Here is a 22,713-nt window from a genome sequence, read left to right on the forward strand (position 1 = left end):
TCTTAGAACCTCTGCTTTTGCTCCTCCAGCACAGAGGAAAAGCAGACAAAAATCAATGATTGGCGACCTGCCACAAGACACATCTTGTCGGAAAAGTTTTTCCTGGGTTTTTCTCTCTCATACTTCACTTCTGCCATTATTTACTTAAACGAAATTTGCTTCACAAAGCAGCTTTTGCGCACATAAAAAAAATGAAATGGTGCGTCCGAAGCAGTAAATATCGAGGGCACATCCATCCATCCATCGTCTGTTGGCACTTGTCCCGTACTCGAGAGTGTACTCAGCAGTATACAAGCAATAATATACCAGCTAGAACGGTAGCCTAAAGCGTAATATACAGGAAAGCAAAACAGTACAGAAGAAAGTCGAAGAACAAGTTGTGTTCGCAAGCCAGTTGGAGTTTTTTCACACTTGGGTTATACCTTGTCACAATTCATCTCGCCATTTTCTCTAAACTGTCCATTGGTGTGTGCGAGTGTGAGTGCTAACAGCTGTTTGTCTTTCTACGTGGCCCTGCCGAAAGAAAATGAATGAATGAATGTACATCCACGTCAACTATGTTATGGAAACGCACCCTTTTCACTTTTCTTTTTTTTCATTCTATTTTTTTTTTTATCATTATTATTGAGCAAACAATTAACATCAAAACAAGGTAATGCATCCAGCCACCAGGGGGCAGCTCAAGTGCAGAGTGAGGAAAGACGTCATCTATTAAACAGCCATGAGTCTGAGTCAATCAATTGCACTTTTTTTTCCCTGTTTCACAGCCTTTTCACTTAAGTGCAATGCAGAACCGACTGCAAGCTGAAACACAAGCAGCAAAAACCGGAAAAACCTTCTTCCAAAAAGGCAGCGCTATAGCGCACAGTTAGTTTCTTTTGAGTTAGCATGAAACTCTGTCGTCTGCATGGGCTTCCCTGTTTTTATAATTCAGCGGCACAACACTCTTTTACAACACTCGCCTCCAAGTATTTCTTGACTTCTACCTGAGACTTATCAGTGAGGAATGGGTGGGGCACCTAATTATTGCCCCATTTGGTGTGTTTAACTTCTTTAATTGGTTTGCCCAGAGATCTGATTTAATCATTGAAAATCTGTAACCAAGCAATGAATTTTTTTTTACCTTTAACTTCGTCAACCTGGTCTAATGGTGGATTTTCAGTGCTGGAGAACAAATAGGAAAAAACAAACAGTCCAAACCCCTTGATTTTTTTTCCCTCTCATTCATTCTCTCAGACTCGTCTTCCGGTCAATTTACACATTAGCAAATGCATCGGCACAAACCCCATCGACTCCCCGCGCACATGCGTGCTGAAGCAGCCTAATCCCCCTGGCACTTTGACATTATATCACACTTCATGATCATCCATCTTTAATGGGGCAGACAGCAAGGTGGTGGAACCTGTTTCACCCTAATCCAGGCTGACGCCACCGCCGCCACTTCCTCCCTCCCTCGCCAGCCCTCGCCTGCCCCGTGCATGCGCTGGGAAAAACAGATGCGGTATCCTGAGATGTGTGTGCGCGATGTGACACGCCCTTCACTTTGAACCCTTATCTTTGCATGTAGGAATTCCTCCCCGACTTATCTCAAACATTTATCAGAATCCTCAGCTACTTTTTCCTCCCCTTCTCGCCGTCTTTTAGCTCATAGGAAACGTTTCATACCTGCTCGATAATTTCTCCACGCAGCCCCCGAAAGTCCCGAGACAGAAGCTCGTGCTCTCTCCACCTCCCTCTCCATCTCTCACTCCCCGTTTAAACAGCAGGCACTCGTACATTTTGGCACGAGTCTGCCCCCAACTGGCCGCGCCTCGCCACGACGGTTGCTCACCAGCCCGCGGTGTGTGCAGCAACGACGTGATCACAAGCGGGAAAGCGCGGGTTGATGATTTACACCATCGTCTTATACGTATGTTTTTGTGTTCTGCAATATTCATCTGCACGGAGACGCCAAGACAAACAAGAAAACGCGGGCGCATACGCAAGATCAAGATCGTAACGCGTAATTAGCCGTGATCCGTTCGCCACATTACGGATTCCGCCAGTTAAATACCGTCGGGGGTTTACCGAGAAACAAGGCTCGATTTCCAGCGAGGCAATGCGAGAGTGGCCCCAGGGCTTTAGGAGCTTTAGGTGGCATTAATTAGTACAGCGAGGCTTAAGGTGGCTGCTACTATATGAGACAACCTCAAATCAAAAGTGTTTGCACTACATGTTAAAGCTCGCTTTTTACAACCTCAGCAAAAATCGTAATCATTGTTCCAACTGAGTATGGCATGCAAGTAATAAGATGTAAATCAGCTTCCAAACGTCAATACGTGAAATGGAAATTCACGGCCATGCATCACAAAACAAGATCCGAGTCGGACGATTCGGGGTGAAAAAAAATGCCCCAATAACAAGAATTTTTATTTGTTGAAATTGAGGTTTGTTTTTGTTTTTAATCACACAGTTCCAGAAAAAAAGTAATAGTATCAAAGCTGAATTGCAATGGAGGGAGTGCTTGGCCTGCCACCTCTGTTCATTTGGCACAGTCTGGGTACTTTTCTACTGTTCATACTGGCTTATGAAGCACAGCTCTGAGGAAAATAAAATGAGAGATTGGGGAGAGGAATGGCTGTTCTATCGAGTCCATGACTGCTCAGGATACAGTGGTGGAAAGGGTTTTTTGGACTCATCATGCTTTTGCATTTGTGATTTACAGCATTGCGAGTCAGTCGTAAGTCTCCAAGTGCAGTTTATTTTGGTGCACTCACCAACATTTAGCTACAGCAGGTGGACTGTTCCCTCCAGCTCAGAACTGGATTTTTCAGTAAGATGACCTCCTTTGCAGCAAACCCAGAGTACAAGCGCACAGCAACTACAAGACTGTGTTTCTTATTTTGATTGATTTTTGATTTTTGATTTTGTCTTAATTACAATAAACAATAAAATTATTTTTAGTCTCTGATGCCTCAAAAAAATTGACTGGCAAAATTTCATGACAGTAATTGGCACTGAGTAAAATTTTAAAGGTGTCCAAAAACTTGTTTCCACTACTGTACATGTAGATGTAGAAAATGGAACCGTGGTGGACAAAGAAATGTTGACAAGAAAGGAATGATGCAGGTTATCTCCTGTTAAAGCCTTGGCCTCTGTTGCTCCACCTGGTTATAAATCTTCATCTTTCATCACATGAGCACAAACTACATATTAATATCGCCATTCGGACATGCATTAAATGACAGCGTTAGCTTAATCTGCATAACATTATCCACTAACATTCCCTGTGGCGCCATTCGGCTACTGTTAGAGAGCGCATTTAACTTTATTAGAATTCTGCTGACTGTTTTATAAAGTGCCCCTGCAGTGTCCTTAAACTGGCAAAGTCCTCTTTCTCTTGCACTATGTGTAAGTGTTTTGATGGCCATTCATTTATTAATCTACGCAGTTTGCGTGACAGAAATGTTAAAAAAAAAAGAGAGAGAGACAGAGAGAGAGGCAGAGAGAGGCAGAGCTGGAAAGAATATTACCATGGTTTAATTTTTATACTCTGGCTTGACGTGAGTGGAATCTCTTTCGCAGTCATAATTAGGCTCTGTTGTATTAATAAGGTGAACGTGCCTCTGATTTAATTTCCACACGGAGTCCCCAGCTTCTCCCATTCTGCGGTAAAACATCAGAAATATTAACCGCAGATACTCAAACTTTTAGTCTGCGTGGCGTTGACTGGATAATTGCCGAGCAGCCCTTTAATCAGCTTGAGCTCTCACCTAATAGTGCAGCGGGGGCCCAAGTGATATTAAATTGTGAGTTGGATGCCAGACGAGGTTATTATAAAGAGAGAAAAAAAACAAGAGCCTGAAGGATATTTTTGCGAAAGCGCTTCATGGTGAGTTAATGAGGTGCTGTCGAGACATCTGACTCGCGCGTCAAGGCTGTGGTGCAGGTATGGAACCACTAAAGGTGCAGCAAAAATGATGTGTTTTTCATGATATCCTTTCATGGTGACTTTTTAAAAAAAATAAAAAATAAAAAATAAAAAAAATCTTAAATTGTGCAGAGAGGGATTGGGATTTCAGTCTGACAGCTTCAACAAAATATGGAGGCTAATTTTCATTTTTGACTGGAATGAGGAGGCTTTTAACTGTGCACGCGCATTTGCAGATGTTTTTCCTTTTTAATCCCGTCTTGTCTTTTAGTTAGTTTTAGTTAGTTTAAGCCCACGTGTTTGTTTACTGACTTGCTGTCAACACCACAGGAAAAAAATGGATCGAGTATCATGGTTTCACATGAACAGCTTATTGTTGAACTAAGAAAAGCGAACAGAGTGGAGCATTTATCCAGTGTGATTGTCATTCTTGGGGTGCTGGGGGTTGGCATGGGGAGAGACTGGCATGTTGAAGTGCGGTGAGGGACACAATCATAATTCAGTGTACAGTGAAAGATATTTTTAAAAGTCATTGGACTGCACAAGAGGAAAGCTTGCAGGTAGACTCTGCAAGCTCTGAATGAAATCAGAGGTGAAGAAAAAATCAAGTTGTAATGAGTTCATGTGATCCAGAACTCTTTTTTTTTTTAATTGCAGTGAGGCTGTATTAGTTTAGTCATGACCTACAGTAAGAAGGAAGAGAATCCTTCCAGCCTAACTGTTCAATAATAAGCCAGGCTAATTAGCTAACAACTACTAGCTGTCAGATTTGCTATTGTATTGACCTAAACTGTCGACCACCACTATATTAGTCAATATGACTATATTAAAAAAATAATAATAATGACGACTGAAAGTCCACTGCTGTGATGGATTGCAACTCTGCGCCTCCGTGCTGGAACGACACGCGTGTCCCTTTCATTAGCCATCTCAAAAAGAAGTCTTCCCTCTGCATTTCTTTCCAATGTGCTTTTAAAAACATTTTATCCTTCTTAAACCTTTAATTTGAATTTTAAAAAAATAAATAAACCAGTCCTGCTTTTAGTGCAAAACCATCACTTTCCAAATTCAAGAAAATATGTGCTATATGCTTGTATAATGTGGCTGACACTGAACGTGACGGAGCATCACTTGGAGTTTAAAAGCAGCTAAGTGCAGCCTCGTCACTCACCGTGGCTTTGCATGTGAGCAAGACCAAGGTAAGGTAGCATGTTCCTTTAATCACTGAGCAGGATCTTACATCTGCCTGCCTTTGATAAACGCTGACATGCGACGCTGGAGTTGAGCTCAGGTGCGCTTTTGGTATACCTCTCCTACTTTTGCGACGCGCAATCCCCCTTTTTTCCCTGTTTCTGCTCCGTCTCGCTAGTAATCTCTGCCACCACAGCGCAAACAAGAAAGGATGAGCAGCCACAGCCCGTATGGAGGGAGAGCAAAGCCATGTATCTTTGCGAGCCGAATTCCGTGTACCTGAATACTGCTGCTATACTGCATGACTGCACTGGGTAAAAGCCACTGAAACCTTGTTAACAAAAAAACAAAACAAAAACAAAAAAAACAGCTTCGATGTCAGAAGTCATTATGGTGCGCTACAGCTGCATTTGTTGCAAGTCTGTGTCAATCTGTCATTTTTCACCTCCTATGAATCAGATTGTAAGTCTCTTTTCTGAGGGTCCCTGTGGAGGGGCAAAGTGGCCTCCCCACGAAAAAGGGGATCTGGACCGACCGGATTGAGGTGGTGGAGTAGAAGGCGGAGGCAGGCGGCGTCAATTGTAAGAGGAAATAAAATTGTATTCTTTTAACGCCCCCCCCCCCCCAAAAAAAAAAAGAAAATAATAAAAAAATAAACAGGCGACAGCTTCACAGTCCACTAGTCTGTCACCAGACTAGTCAGCTCTCCCTCCCACACCAAAATGAGCGCTCTTTATAGAGGGCAGCATCATATGGCCAATTGGGCCGCCCCACTAACCGTGGTGACATCGGAAGGATGAACATTTCCAAAACAAAACAATAACACAAAGAAATACACCCTTCAATAAACAGAACACAATCCCCCCCCCCCCCCCCCCCCCCAAACATACAAACCCTTAAATACAAATAGACCCCACATTTTTCCCTTAATTACATATTCCAACCAAAAACCAAACTCCCCCCCCACTACTGTACATGTAGATGTACAGTAGTGGGGTCGCTCAATAAAACCCCACCCCTGCAGCGGCACGCGCTTCCGCTCAGGAGCAGCGGAGCCGACCGGGACCAAGCGGATGCAGGTGAGGTGTGGGTGAGCAGCATGGTGACAGATGATGGTGAGAGATGAATGACCAGTGCACAAACTGTTACAGGTTGGGAAATGGGACAGAATGGGAGTCGCGGTGCTCCGCGCTCCCGACGCCGACACCCTGCTCACGGCACACGTTCCTCCGCCCCAAAGCACGGCTGGGCACAAAAACAGTATTAAATACAAAATAAAAATCCCTTACACAACCCCGTGTGTGTGTGTGTGTGTGTGTGTGTGTGTGTGTGTGTGTGTGTGTGTGTGTGTGTGTGTGTGTAAAACAGCGTCTCTTTCGCTCGCTCTCCCGCGTGGGCAACGCCACCCCGCCACGTCCTCGTGGGGGAGACACAGTGAGAAGGAGAGGCGGAGATCGCTCACTTTCTCACAGTCCCGTTATCTACTTCAAACCTACCATCACTAGAAATTAGTTTAAGATTTTCGGCTATTCTCTACTCAGGCTCATATGATCACCGCAGTTTTTCAACTGCTTGCTTCGGTATTTAGATATTAGTCATGTAAAAATAATTGTTAAAATAATTGTTAATATATAACAATATTTGGTTGCAATTTAGAAAGTAGTCCTGTGTAGTCACATGTGACTCATGTTGGCAGTGTCTCCTCAGCACTAGCGTTGTTGGAGCAATTTGTTTACTTTTCCTTATGATATTATGAAAGTCCTATGTTTGGTGAATGTTATTTCTTTTTAATGGTGTTATTACGTTATTTTCCCACAAGATGGTGTCTTTTTCTTTCTTTCTTTGTGTGTTGGCTATTTAAGGAGGGCACCTGCCAATTAGCAACAGGTGCGCATTTGGAGAAGCCAATCTATTTTGCATCTGTTTTGAAACGTGGAAGGTGCGAAGTCATGTCAGTATAGATCAGTGTTGTTGGGATTACTCCATAAAAGTAATCCAACTACTGATTGCAATTGTTTGTTTTGCAACTGCTAAAACATGACTTCTGATAAGGAACAGGGCCAAAGTGGTTTTGCAGAGCCCACCACCTCAGGTGTGACAGAGACCACTGGGGCCTCTAATGTGACAAACACACTCCCAGACATAAATGTTGCTCCTAATGACACAGACCAAAACGCAAAATGAAACTCACGCTAAAGGGATTAGCTGAGAAGCTTGACACGTTGCAAAAGGACAGAATTGCCAAACTGACAAAAAGCCTCCAACCTGCAAAGAAACAGAGCTCATGAAAAATGGAGACGCTGAACTGGAGGTGCGACAGGAATTTAACCAGTATACTGCTTTGTAGAATGAGGCAAAGTTTGCACACAGTTCACTTATAGAACTTTAGCCTCCCGAGGAAAGGGAAATACATGAGACAAGGTTTCAAGCCTATGAAGTGAACCTGCAGAGATTCATTGAGGAGGTCAATATTTATCTGTCAAATGATGATGATGATGATGGTCATGAGAGTGATGTGCGGCCAGCGCAGCCCAAATTGGAAAAGGCACCAGAAAAAAGAACAGGATGGAAGAGCAAGTGCAGCTCAGCCTGTGGATCCAACAGGTCCAGGAGGAGGTCCAGTGGAAGCTGTGCTTCAAGAGCACACTTGGAGGCGGAAGCAGAGAGCGCTGCACTGGCTGCACGTGTTGCAGCCTTAAAGGAGAAACACACTCTGGAAGAGGCTGAGAAAGAGGAAGGAGAAGCTTGAGCTTGAGACAGAGGTGTCTTCTGATGCTAGGCTGGCTACGCTGGCAGCCTCAGACGCTCAAATCAGAGGGAATGGCTTTGTATCTGAAGAGGGGGGCAAGGCCAAAGGAGAACATTCTCAATCTCAGTGCAGATGCCCCTACCCACACAACATCCTACCTATCAACCAGTACCAGTGCGACATTCATCTGGCCATGTAGGTCCATCACAGCATTCAAATGGGAATGTAGGCCTACAAGAGCCAGCTCCTGTGCAATATGCATCACAGCAACCAACATCAGAGCTGTGGGCGTGGTGGAGTGGCTGTCGTATGAGTTATCGCATGAGGAAGTTGGAGGGACAAAGACATGAAATCATCCCCCACACACAGGCCTGATAACAAAAACTAGTTTCCCGCATTACCTTTACCTTGAGTGCCAAGACGGTTTGAGAAAAGCGTCAGTACTCGTCCCCGCAGAGGGGATCTGATTAGGGCTCCGCTGCACTTTCCACTGATGAGAATTCACTTTTAAAAGAGCGTGACAAAGGATAATTTCAGGGTGGATCTGCCGCCGTAACAATTCATTATCAGAGCAGCGTGGCAGCGAACAGCGTGAAGCTCTTCATTGTCTCTGCACGGAGCAGCCAGAGAGGCGCTTCATGACTGCCACCATGTGGTTGAAGGTGAGTCTCCTGTCATTGGCCTCGGCTTTGGAGCTGGATGTGGGGAGAGAGCGCACATTGCTCAAATATGAAACGGAAGCTGTCTTTCAAATCTCCCTTAATCAAAGATCAGTAGGAAAAACAGGATATTTAACTTAATTGTAATTGCAATGGCTCAGTCTTGACACCTTGTGCCAGGGTGGATCATTTCCCATTATGTAATTAAGGGGTCATTTAGAAATAATAGAACAAAAACTACGAACAAGGCTCAAAATAAAATCTTATTGACAATAAAACCCTATTGAATAGGGCTGCATATATTGGAATAAAATGTTGTGAAATTAAGCCACACTAATGTTTGTGCATTATGAAGTTTTTACATTGTCATGCAGTTTGTATGAATTTTACAAACAAGCTTGCTTGGCTACATTCTGACTGGAGTTTTATTTTGCTGGAAAATAAAAGGGTAAAGCAAGCTGATACGAAAGGCCGTACCTTCAGATCCTGCAGTGACTCTCCGTTGTGTTTAGGAAGCTTATCATGATGCTGTTTTTCTGGGTGACTGCTCGGCCTCGGCTCGTTTCTTGGTTACAGGGAAAACTGTCACAGTGCACTGTGGTATTTTGTAAAGGCCTCGCACCGTCCCATGGGATGAAGACTGGCCTCTGAAAGTATGCTGAGGTAAAATTCAAGTTCAAATATTCCTTTGGAGAATTTGTTCCTGTGGTTCCACCCTGTCAACCCGATGACAGAGGATAGTAATTATCAACATGATGGGAATGCAATGTGTTGTTAATGAATTAGCATTGCTGCTGAAAAGAAAATCTATCAGGCTGACTCACACTGTTTTTTTTTTTTTTACTCCTCCGTATCCTTCCATGGTGTCAACACTGAGGAGCATTTAAGTCAGAACCTGCAGTCCAATTACCTTTTTTGTTTTGTTATACATACCTCTTGAGAAATGTTAATTTTTTTAAAGAAAACATTTAAAAATAATACTGAGGAAAACTTAATCACTATTACTGACCAATTGTTAATTGCTAACTTATTTTTTTTTTATCACCATTTAGATCATAATGTTTGTAATTTGACCAATAATGAAAAAATAAAAATTGCTCTTTTGGGTGTAGAGTCAGGCAAGCAGGTAATATCAAAAGTCCGAAGGTTTGAGTATTATTTCTCTATTCCCTTCCTTTCCTTTAAACGTGTGACTTTTATTTGCGAGTTGCACATATAAGTGATTGCATGTGAGAACTGCCACCAGTTACTCCCCCTTCCCATACATGATAGCCAAAGTAATTCCCCACTGCTTGGCCAATGCTTCATCATGTAATAAAATAGTCTGTTCTGTTTTATTACTTTGATGAGATATTGAAGGTCAAGCAATACATCGGAGATGCTTTCCTTAATCTATTTCTAACGGATAAAGCCTTGGCCTGAAGGAGAGGTCATCAGGAAGTCTCCTTTCATTGAGTGTTTCGACCCTCAACCACAACACTCTCTGGTTGGCAGGTCGGCAATAACTGGCCAGGTCACTGCCGCTCTCCTCCATGCTTCCAGCTAGTGTCTTTTACGCCAGAGCCAGCAGGAGGCTCTCTTCACCGCTTCTCCCAACCCACGAATAGCTGTTTTCTCTCATGGCCTCTCAGTCCAACCTTTGTCATCATATGAGCTGGAAATCCCTGACATTGCACTTCCACTGCCATCAGCCAATGTTGTCCACCCCTAGTCCCAACAATCCAGGACAAGTAGCTGGTACTTGGTGTTCTTCCTCTCTGCAGCTTCCACACAGCCCTCCTCCTATGGGACCGTTAGTTCCACCAGGATGATTTCTTTCCATTGGAGACCACATAATGATGTCTGGTTTCAGAGTTGTGGATAGTACCGCCTTTGGGAAGTGGATTTTCCTCCTGAGGTCAAACTTCCAGTTTCCATCTCTGGGCTGACTGCAGGAGATTTTGTTTGGCTTGGCCGTGGGGGACTGGTCTCTGACCCTCTTGGACAAAGGTGATGGTGCTTAGCTGTGGCTTTGCTTTGACTGGACGTTTCCTTACAGCCAAATTCCAACAGAATTTCTGTGAGCACTGCCAACGCCTTGTCATGGTGCCATCTATATCTCCCCTTGGGTCAATGCTGTTCTAGTTGGTAAGGTGTCGTACACTGCTCAGAGCAGAAAGGAGATATGAAAGGGCTCCAGCTGCCAGTGTGTACTCCACGTGATGGTTCTCTTAGGAAGGTCCTACCTTGTCCAGGTGCCTTGATGCATTTAGCTCTCCTTCCTTCTTCCTCAAGGTTCCAGACTTCATCCTCATGGTCCTCTTCTCCCTGGGAGTGGCCTTTGACCACTATTTAAACTTAGACGTTCTTAGACCCTGTCTTCCAGTGCAGGGGTTTCCGATGGTGTCTTTGGTCCTGAAAGAAGATTCAGCCAGGTTAACTGCAGTGCTGGTGTCCCACTTCCTGCCTGATCTTGTTCTTATCAATGCTTCCCTAACTAGTTGATCTTGGGAGTCCCTATATGTCAGGGAAAGTATGCATTTGGCAACTTTAAACTCCTCTACAACTGAGGACAGGGGAAGCTGGAGCTGGCCAGACCTTATGTATGTTGAACCTTCTCTCCATCCCCTCAACTGATGTTATCGCACTTCGTACACGGTGAGAAGCCACATAAGTCTTTGGAGCAGGCCATGTGGGTAAATCCAGGTCTTGTATTTCCCAGGACAGACCAGACTTGTCAATCTTCATCAACCATTCTTCAACTTGCTGTTCGGTGCTGGAGATGCTGTTCTTGTCTGACAGGGAATCACCGTGCCACCTTCCAAGGTAACAAAATGTGAGACTATTCATAGATGCCATATGCTAACTAATGTGCTCAAATTCTTCGTTCCATGACGTCACTTACAACCCGCAAAGCACCAAGATTGAATTGTGCAGTTGTGACAATCTAGCCATCGCTTTGCAGCCACTCCAAGCCGTAATGCAGGAAGTCAATATCGCACTTTCAAACAGATAAATATTTGCATTCCATGGAGAGACTCGGTTAATAAGAAGTCAAGCAAGTATTTTGACACATTGACACTTTCAAACTGACTTTATAATAATTCTCTTTTATTCTACCCGTTTTTTCAGATGTTTTCTTTAATCCTGGGCTCCAACCTCATTAATCATTATCCTCAAAACATTTTTGATCTCAAGGTAACGACATACTTAGCCCTCTGTGTAACGTCTAATGCCAAATGCTCAATTGTAGCTTCTAGTTAAAAGCGATGGACCTTCCACATGTTTGGAAGTGGACAGGAAGAAGGCGGCCACAAGGTGGTCTCAGAGGACACAACTGGCACCTTGCTGAGCCTGGTGTTAGAGAGAGAGGTATTAGAGCCCTCTGTGAGGTCACAAATGGCTGATTTCAAGTGTTGTTGTTTGCCTACATTTCTGAAGGGGGAACCAGAAAAAAAAAGAGAGCAGAAGTTGACTCTCCTCATTTCTGGGGAGTTCACTGAAAGGCTAGAGACAGTAATTGTCAGCAGATATCGGTAAAGTGAGTCCAATAATGGCATGGTTCCTTTAAAGATTTGACTATTTCAAAAGAAACAAACAAAAAAAATCAATAAACTCATCCACTGCCTCCATTAAGTGCAAGCAGTGCCTTCATAAAAAAAAAAAAAAAAACATCCTGAATTCATCATTTTTTCAGACACTGGTTTTCTGTGAACTATTTCATTAAAAATAGTTCATATATGGTGCAGCCCACACTCATGCTACCACGTTAAGTTGCACTTTCAGTCTCTTCAACTTACAGCTTATGTCACAGTGCGTGACAAAGCACTGAGTCCGCCTGGTCCTGCCCATGAATGGTGGAGGGGTCTTGCATGACTGACTATGCTGTGTGGACACTACACTGAAGCTTTTCATCCTGAAAATAGCTCATGACCGTGGGTTTTATTACAGGCCTTTGGCAGACACTGACTGCATCAATGATTCAGCCACTCACTTTGTGTGAACATGCAACAGTTTCCTTGCATTTGCGAGTGCAGGTGAACCTCTGAACTCATGAGCTGCCTGGTATGGGAAGGGGGGCGGGGGGGGTGCAAACTCGCAGCGACAGACTACTGCTGTTACGCTGAGTGTTTCCCGTGCAGCGCATATGGCTGTGTGTCTTGTACAAGGTCACTGAAAGTAGCTGCAGATATTCTGTGAGCCCGGAACCAGACAAGGGAAAAGCCATTTCAACTGACAAGAAAATGTCCCAGGATGAGGCTTCCCGGTGTTCCTTTTAAATTATGAACTCATAAAAGTCTGTGTTTTACATGAGGGCATCTAGACAGTCGCAGGCGATGGACTGTAGCGCTACGGCCTCATTATGACCCAAATCAATTCCAAAACAATGCATGTTATATTACAGTAATGACTCTGGACTGTGTAATAATCCCCTGTAGGTACGTGAAGGCTGCAGAGATCTACAGGATTCATAAAAGTGTATCCAGCGGAAAATGACTTTTCTTTATCATTTCTGGCACAGATCTGTGGACTCGGGTGTAACTCCACACTCTGAGCGGGGCCGTCGTGAATAAGGCTGGCAGGTGCAGTGATGTGTGTTTGTCACAGCCTGGTCCAGATGCCCCCGTCTTCAAGCTGCGGTGGATTCAGAGGAACACTGGCCACCTGCCACTAAAAACATCCAATATATCACCTGAAGGCACTCATCTGCCTCCGAGCAGCAGCAATTTGAGGCAATAAGCAAACCTTTTTACCTGGCGGTATATTTTCTCGGAGCACATTTAACACCCTAAATAATTCCAACGCACAGCTTCAACCTCTCACACGCTCGGAGAGCTGCCTCTAAAAGCAAAATAATGACTCCACATTATCATCCATTACAGCACAAATGGCTTCACAGTCTCGGCAAGTTGCGCGGTCCGGCCGTCGTGCGAAGCTCTGGGAAAGAAAAGAGCACATCGCAAAATGCTGACACTATGCCAATTAGACCACATCCTAGACCAGGCTCAAGTGCCAGCATGTCCCAGGACGCCTCCGTAGTAGGGCGGCACCAGCAGGGGTGCAGCGGGCTGGCACACTTAGTGCATGTACACACCTAACAAGCTTTAATGGGCGGCATGAGCAGCACTTAAGCATCAATGGTTTCATCCACTAGAATAACACCAGGAGAGACGGGGAGGGAAAAAAAGACGATTTAATCCTGGCCCTAAGCCCTGGTAAAAATAGGACTGGGAGTAGAACGTGGGAGATTAGGCCGAGGGATTACCTCTCCATTTGTTTTCTGAGAGCATCCAACTGCTGGAGGTGGGGGAGATGAGGGAAGGTAAAGAAGGAAGCGGGAGAGGAGAGGAAGCAGGAAGGGCTCAGAGTAGTTAGGAACAGAAGCAATGGAACTGGACGGTAGAATCAATGAGGGATGAAAAGGAGGGCAAAGTGTGTAACAGTGTGTAAACTCTTGCTTCACTAATGGTGCCATAGTGCGCAAAATACACTTTACAAATGTTTTCAAGCAATGACATGAGCCCCCAGCCTGCTGGCACACTGACACTTGTCTGTTCTTCTTCTCAGAGTGTGTGCTAAAATGAAAGAGAAGAAGAAATGGCACTGGTACCACACTGGTACCTCTCCCAGATTAGTGACAGCGCAACCAGGTGTTTGTCGCGCCCACTGAGCATCAGGGGTTTTGGTTGGAGGATACAAACAGAGGGCTAAAAATGCTGTTTTCTGCAGATCTGTAGACAGTTTTTGGACAGTCAGCCATGCTAGGTCGCTCCAATGGACGTCATCATGATAAATAAAGATGTGGAAATTGGAATGGCACCCATTATTATTTTCACACAATAAGACCAAATCCAAATCTAACCGTTGGGCAAACAGTTGTTGCCCAAGTGTTCAACATGCCAGCCAATAAAGATATTTCACTGAAAACGTTAGGACTCAAAGTAGACTCAATGTCAGAGGGATGTTCCATTTATGAGACAGAATAAATATTTTCATACAACAAAAGTGACTCGGGAGGCTCATGAGAACTACATTCATAGGCACTTCGGGAAGTAAAAGGCCCAGACCAGCCCTTCTGTAAAAAGACACAGTTCTTTATTTCTTCAATATCCCAGACCACATAAAGGTTATTTCATTTATGTCAAGCAATGCCAAGAGCTTTTATGATGAGCACATAACCCATACCCTCAATCCATGAGCTTCTGCTGTGGCTTTTAACCTTTAACTCCTCTTGACGGCTGCCTTTTAAAAGCCTGCAGATACAGAAGTGCATACATGCTTTTCAGAGCGTGCAAACAAGCAAGGAATTATCTCCTTGTGACAGTGAGGGTGGGAGCTTTTTATGCAACGGCAGCCCACGAGCTAAGTATGGTGGTCAGCTTAGATGAAAAGGAAGTGCTAAGTTTAGTTTTGTTTATTCCATGGAACGATCTGCTTTGAATGAGCGAGAACATTTTGCTTTCAAGGAAGCATTGTTCTGTGTAAATTGCAAGAAATGTTGCAACTTTCCATTGACATGTTAAAACACTGCTTGTTCTCATGCTGAATAAGTTCACACATTTTAAAAACATTTTAAATACATATTTTATTACATTTATTACAAGTGTTAAGTGCACGATATGAGTCACTGTTCAAGGTGCAGCCTGTGTATATTTACATTCCTCTGCCACGTCAGTCTTTTCACATGTCACAGCAGCAGCCAGAGTCCCCTGGGACTACTGCTCTGTGCACCTGGTATGAATAACAACACAGGGAGACTATCCCACAGGACTGGAGACCTGAAAGCTGTGATTCCGAGGCCTTGGATGACCCAGCAATTTGTCCAGGGTGTACGTCACCCCTTGCCCAGTGTCTGCAGTGATTGGCAAGGCTCCAGTCTCCTGCAATCCTGCCAAAGTGGTGAATGACAGGTGGTTTACTGGCTGACTGTCGTCCTCCTCTGTGTTAATCATCTGATGAGTAAGGTATTCTCAAATGTTTCATTTGATTGTGATATGTAATTCTTCAAATAGTAAATGACAATAAGTTATGAATGTGTGTGTGTGTGTGTGTGTGTGTGTGTGTGTGTGTGTGTGTGTGTGTGTGTGTGTGTGTGTGTGTGTGTGAACTCTCCAAATACACGCAAATCATGCCGGCCAAATCAATATTAAGAGACCAAGGCCTACCAGTTGCCTAGTTTTGGCCCTGTGGACTCGCCGTCAGGCTATGCTCCGCCCTCCTGTATAAATTGCGGCTGCGCACGCTCAGACGGTCTTCTCCCACGTCTACCAGAGCGACTGCCGCGCCAAGAGCTGTCAGAGGTTCATTGTGAAGGTAATTTGATTGTTTGGGGGTTTTTTTTGCATTTATAGTTTATCTTCGGGTTTCTGCGCTACAACAGCAGATGTGTATCACGCAGCTAGCCCATTTATGACAAGCATTTCCTGGATGCTAGGGTGGTGTCGGTACATTTTGGGGATATGTAATGTATTTAACTTATCGTCGTTGTGGCTCCTACAATGTAGCTATCTTATTGTGGAAGGGGCGGCTTTCTGTTGCTCGATGTGGCTGCGGAAGAACATGTGCCGCGCCGTCGCTGGAAGCGAATCCTTCCGCCTCGGTTACCGCCGCATGAACAAAAGACCATGTGGCGGCAACCGGAGGGCCGCGGCCCGACAGCTAGCTCGAGAAATGCGCGTGCGTCAGCGCTGCCGACTGCGCAAATGTCTCTTGTGTTTGGCGCGGTCGTGTGGACTCGCGAATGAAACACCAGCGATGTGCCGGGCAGTGTGTGCGGAGACTTAAGGCCGCCTGTCGGCCGCAGACGGCGGACGAAACGTCACCGGGACTTTGAGTCGTCTGTTCCGCTGTGTCTGCATAATCGGATGCGTGCGTGCGTGCGTGCTTGCGTGGCAGAGGAGGGGCACGCACGCACGCGTTGTTAGTAGAACTTTTTTTCTTTTTTTTTTTTTCCTTTTTGTCTTTTTTGCCGCATCGCCCTGTGTGCTTGCAGGACTCGACCACGTAGTTCAGTGAGCCTTGAATTGCGTCATGTGTCTGCATTTGTACTAATAAGCGCTCACTAGCTACGCCATTGTTGAATGCAGTCATTCGTTTGGAGTCTTGAGTTTCACGCCTTGCGCCTTGGGAGTGTTCGCCTTAAAACGAGAAAGCTCCTTAAAGTGCACAACTGCATCATTGGCTCGAGCACCTGCAGCCTGCAGCTGACACAAGTCTAAGTTATTTAAGATCCTGCCCTGTTTGCACTTGCAGTGGAGGGTGGATGCGAAGTAGCGTCGCTGTTTAATTTAAGAGTTGTGCAGCGCCCGCCCAGCCCTCATTAACCCTGGGCTTCTGCAGCGGGGGGGTGTCAGTCTCACTGCAGGTTCGAAACCAGTTCAGCACCGTGTTTTGAATGTTGGCCTTTTGTCAGCACTTTATGCTATGTTGATGTGGCTGAGGAAAGCAAATCCAGTCATGTTTGAAGATGGTACAGATCTGGCACTTTATATTTCTATATTCAAGTTTAGCAGTTCAGTTTATTTATTTTAGCAAAAAAAATACCAGTTTTTGAACTTGGTCCCATTGTGAGTCATACTGGGGAGATGGCCTCAAGTCTGCCCCCTTAACACACATGGCCTTGGACTTTGGCAATGTGTTGTAGTCCATTGTGGTTGTGCGGATGCAGGACTCGTAAACACCAGCACAGGGTTTTCATATTAGAATTCCAAACAAAGCCTCAGCTTGTACAAATGACTAAAATGCCAACTTTCTTCCTTAACTGTGTTTTTGCCTCAAGAGACTTGTATTGATGAAGGCCATTACATCAACCAGTGGTGTACTGTGTCTTGTTCTGCAGCAGAGGATTGCTGTGTTCAGATCTTAGTTTTGCTTTGTTTTCACTACATGATTTTACCAGTTGGATGATTTTGCTGGGGGCAAAGAAAGAAAGTAGAAGAAGGGGGAGAAGAAAAAAAAGTAGCACAGTCCTTGCTTATGGGAAGGGTAGTGGACCCTGAGGGTAGGGCTGGGCGATTTGGACAAAAGTAAAATCTTGATTATTTTTCTCTGAAAACTCGATTTATTTGTTGGTAAAACTCCAAAAGGCAATGGAATAAATGAATTTTAAATATTTTGTCTTTATTTTCAAAGAAAAATGCCAAACAAATTTCCGTATTGGGAATGAAGTGCAACTGAAAGATACTGCGAATCCTCCTTGGGTTTGACAAAGTGACATTTAGTTCAGTCTTCTTGACCAAACAAAGATGACTGAGAACCTCACTTTCACCAAACTGAGTGAGCAGGTTCTTCATAAACAAAGATGAAGTTCACAATTTAGGAACAAAGTGGAAACTTAAGACACAAATGAATCCCCCTGTGGCTAAAGTGACAACCTTAATGGTCTTTCGCCAAACATCGCTTTCAAAATAAAAGATTTTTCCATCATCTTAAAAAAACAGTGAATGAATAAAGTGCAGTTTTTCGAGGCACACAGCCCAGAAGCATGCGAGAGGAAAGTCGACTTCAAGGTTTTCCTTTTTTAACGTTGTCTTTACGAATAGAGCCGATTTTGATTTGGAATCAATTAATGGCACGGCCCCACCTGAGCGGTGTGGGGTGGGGGTGTGGCTTGAGTTTCTCATCGGCGACGCTCAGCCAATGGTCTCTGTGGCACCAGTCACTCACCAGAGCGCGAGTCTTCCCTGTGGGCGGGGCTCTGTGAGCGCCACAGTGATCAGTGATCGCGCTGATCCCGTCAGTGTGACACTCACCTGGTTTGTGTGCGATGGGGTCGGCGCCCTCGCTGGCCGGCCCCACAGCCGACTGTGCCAAATGCCACCGTCCAGCGTGAGTGGCGGTCGTCCTTTTTGACACATGCTGCTGGATTATGGCCATTATTATTATTATTATTAGGACCTAAACTATTTCCTTGTTTCCTCAGAGCTATGGATGCCAAGGTAGAGCGCACTTTCATCGCCATCAAGCCCGATGGCGTGCAGAGGGGCATCGTCGGAGACATCATCAAGAGGTTCGAGGCGAAGGGCTTCAAGCTCGTCGGCATGAAGATGATGTCGGTGAGTCGGGGCCGACTCGCCGCGAGTCACTTTCGTAACGGCGGTGGTCAGTTCACGGTCGACCACTAAGAGCCACCGGTGAGCCGATAAGCTTCGGCCGTCTATTCCTGACTGCGGCACGGTGGATTAGTGCCGAGCTTCTCCCCTGAGCCGGACACATCCACGGACAAACTGTTGCTGCTTAACTTTTACCTCCGTCTCATTTTCACAATTGTTGCACAAGAATGGATGCGCAAAAAAAAAGTATTGTTTTTAGGGATTGGCGATATGGACTGAAAATTTTAATCACAGTTTCTGGCATTTATTGCGATAACGATAAAAGTGCCGGGGGAAAAAATTTAAAACAATTCAACTCCTCCTCTGATTTTTTTTTTTTTTTTTTTTTGAAAAAGACACAAAGTCGGATTTTTTTTTTTTTTTAAATACTGGTTACACGGATACGCTGAAAACGATGTAATACCTATGCCAGGCCTGGTGGTGCCACAGGTTTACTCCCTAAAGGCGGATGAAGGACACCTGAAGCACGCCGTGTTTAAAGAAGCAGTAGCTTGCTAACATTAGCGCCACTGAAAATGGAAAGAGATTGCTGGTGAAAAGACGGTCTGGATAAATGACGGAGATAAACTTGTGCTTCGAGTTGCTTTAGCAACGAGCTCTGCGCTATCAGCCTCGCCCTCCGCCATGCTCGTTGTTGTGCTACGCGTGTGAGCTACCAGCAACAAGTGCATTGTGCACATGAATGCATCGTCAACAGGAGTTTATCATTATTATTGTGAGATGGTATATTCTTACCGTGGGGAATTTTTTGCCGATGTATCGCAAATGATAACCTATCGTCCATCCCCAATTGTCTTATCGTAAGACATGTGGCCCGGGAAGGCGTAGCGATTCCCATATTGTGCAAAGTAGAAAAGTCAATACTCCAGCCCACCTCGAATCCTCGCCTTCACTTCAGCCAGGTGAAGGACAGTAAGTGGCTGCTCACCTCCAGCTGTGTGTCCCAGTGGTTGAAGACGAGGATGTTGGCATGATTGTCTATTTTTTTTAACTATTGTTTTTTTTTCCCTCCAGGCTTCAGAAGAGCACCTGACAAAGCACTACATTGACCTGAAGGAAAAACCATTCTTCAAAGACCTCATCAAGTACATGAGCTCTGGGCCAGTGGTTGCTATGGTGAGTCTTCACCAGGCTGTTTCAAAGGAGGCTCTTAAGATCTTGATTGTTTAGTAAAGTACGGATAAAGATCCATAGAATTAGAATCCTCATCGCAGTAAAACACGTGGCATCATCACGCGTATTTCAGCGAGCAGTGTGATTATTGGGTTATGATTCTACAATATATTTTTTCTCATCAAGCAGCAGCAGCAGTTGTTGTTGGGAGACATTAAAGTGTTTTTGCCACCGCAACAAACCCAGTCATGGGCCTGAAGTTTCCAAGATGAGAAACTGGTACAAAAGGCCACTTGATGAAAGAGTTTTGAACAAAGTTCATTTAAAGAGTTGTGTTGCTGTTTGTCATGGTTGTTAATTTGACACCTTATGATTTTTAATTGCCGATGTGATAATCGTCTAATAGATTGTGCACATGTACATCATCACATCTGCGCAAATGCTTCTCGCGATGTAATGTGTGTGTGTGTGTGTGTGTGGTCATTTGGCTGGAGAACCATTACACACGGTTGTTTTTTACTAAACGTTGGCGGGTGGTTTACACTGATGCAGTCTGGCCATTTGTGGCCCTCAGTGAGAAGGACTTGGAGTTCCTCAGGGCAGCGTGTCTCACCCCTCCTCCCTCTGTCGTCCAGGTGTGGGAAGGCAAGGGCGCGGTGAAGACGGGCCGAGTGATGCTGGGCGAGACCAACCCCGCCAACTCCCTGCCCGGAACCATCAGGGGAGATTTCTGCATCGACGTGGGCAAGTGAGTGTCGGCCCAGTGTCGATGAGAGACGACCCACTCGGGCTCACCCTCCTCACCCTCTTCCTCCTCTTCCTCGGCAGGAACATCATCCACGGCAGCGACTCTGTGGAGAGTGCCACGAAGGAGATCTCCCTGTGGTTCAAGGACGACGAGCTGGTCACCTACACCAGCTGTGCCTTCAGCTGGCTCTACTGAGTGGCTCCGGCTCCCGCAGCAGTCGACTCTTGCCTCGCACTTCCCCTCTCTTGCCCGTAGCCTAGAGGGTTCGACTGGACTGGTGCTGTCATCCCACAGTCCCCCCCCCAACCCCACCCCAACATACTGTACTTGAACTCGATTCATTCCTCAGTTCCATTCCTTTAGAAACATTCCTCTCTGCCCCGAGTGTACAGTTAGGAGCTGAAACATTCTGGTTTGTTGAACTGTGATCTGCTTTCCAATAAAAGTTGACAAGATACCAACTGGTTTGACTCTCTGGTTTTGTGAGTGGCACTAATGTACGCATGATCCTGGATTAATGCAATGTGTTTAATGGCTCCATCCAGGGAGGATGTAATCGGAGGTCAGTTTGCAGTCACATGTGTTGCTGTCTTTAACATGCTGATGTTTCACCATCAGCCAGTGTAGATTAGAGTGGCATCAGCTGCCACTGCACCATGCAGACGCTATCGGGTCTGAATTCATAAAAAGGTAACAAGCATTTTATTTTGTAGATTTTCACCCAATGTTGCATCACTTTCACATAAAAGCCAATTGTGTAAGATTTGTTAGTATTCAGACTTCTGAAAGCAAACGCAGACCTGAGCTTGACAGGTATTTTACTTTGCACCTTAACTAGCTACTAAATGATTGAGTTGCATTGAATGAATCAGCACATGGCATCATTTCAGTGGTAATTTATCATGCAACATTTGGGGACGGTCAGCCATTTCTCACTGCACCTCACTTTGTTTTGGTGTCCTTGTGACACACAATGTGAAAGTACCGTTTTGAAAGTTATTTGTGTGTGAGAGCAAATGAATGAAATAACTTGATAAAAACCGTGTAAACCCTGACCTTGTCAAATAAGTGTTTCAAGCAGCAAAGAAACTTTGACTGAGGAAACCGTCCTCACATGTCGAATTGTCTGGTTTAGATTGTTGTCAAGTCTGTCACATCTCAAGGTTCATAAAGTTCCCAGGAGACAATGACGGTTTAAGACAAAGGCCACATACAGGGATCTGAAGTCGTAAGCCTTTTTTTTTTTATTATTCAGTGTAAAAGTCAGATCTTACAAAAATCACCAGATAAACTTTCACAGCCATGCGGAAAACAGTTTGCAATGCTTGTAAACAAAGAAGCCGTTCATTACAACCAATATTATGATCCAAATATTTTGGCTTTATTTACAAAGTCTATCAAAGCTTGATCACAGCACAAATTTACCATATGAAAGGAAAAACTGGTATACACTATCAAAAAGATATACAAATTTTTAAACTGCAATCTAATAATGTACCTCAAGGGGTCAGTGTTAATATCAACAGAGTTAGAACTATTAACATAGATTCTTTTTTTGTTTTTCATTTGTATCCAAAATAAACTTTTTGCACCATAATCCTCTCAACACATTTTTTTTCAGACAATAGCAATCCCAATACATTTAGTAGTTGTGTTTTTTGTTTTTTTTTTTATCAAATATATATATATATGTATATATATATATATTTATGTATATGTATATATATAGCACCACAATATAATTGTTTAATATAATCGGGGGTGGGAAAGGGCGCTATTACATACAAAAGACCCGTGTTAGTGTCCAAGGGGAAGAGGAGAAAAGGAAACAAATAGCCAACAAGGCCTTTCTCTTCATCATCAGCGGGGCTGCAGGGAGAACCCTGCAGCTGCAAGCCAGCCACCCCCACAGAAGCCCATCAGCACCAAGAAGAATAAAAATAATACCAAGTCAAATGAAAGTCGAAAACTTTAGTTAGCAAAGTCAGGAGTTACTGCATCACACTGGATTTAAAGAGCCACACAACGTGGTGTGTTAAAAAAAAAAAAAAAAAACAGGAACTTTTCAGTCACAAATGTAATTCAAAGACAAATAAATCATAAACAGGATTTTAACATTTGAAATTGACATTTACTTGTCAAAATTAGTCAAATTTGATTAGTCTGACTGAAAAAAATTACGATGAGAAAAGGTCCCATATAAACAATTAACGGCCAAAAAAACACTATATCTCCAATTAGACAGCCTATTT

General features: G+C 44.3%; 1 protein-coding gene across 1 annotated transcript; it reads left to right on the top strand.

The window, feature by feature from the left end:
- Positions 1–15,665: 15,665 nt before the first annotated feature.
- On the top strand, positions 15,666–20,922 carry nme2a (NME/NM23 nucleoside diphosphate kinase 2a). The gene is made up of 5 exons (XM_076033663.1): positions 15,666–15,802; positions 18,411–18,543; positions 19,615–19,716; positions 20,349–20,461; positions 20,542–20,922. The coding sequence occupies exons 2-5, from the start codon at positions 18,415–18,417 to the stop codon at positions 20,654–20,656; spliced, it is 459 nt and encodes a 152-aa protein (XP_075889778.1). The 5' UTR covers positions 15,666–15,802; positions 18,411–18,414; the 3' UTR covers positions 20,657–20,922.
- The last annotated feature ends 1,791 nt before the right edge of the window (positions 20,923–22,713 follow it).

Source organism: Nelusetta ayraudi, unplaced genomic scaffold, assembly GCF_046127955.1.
Source record: "Nelusetta ayraudi isolate G7.1 ecotype Tasmania unplaced genomic scaffold, CSIRO-AGI_Nayr_v1 ptg000042l, whole genome shotgun sequence".
Classification (NCBI taxonomy): domain Eukaryota; kingdom Metazoa; phylum Chordata; class Actinopteri; order Tetraodontiformes; family Monacanthidae; genus Nelusetta; species Nelusetta ayraudi.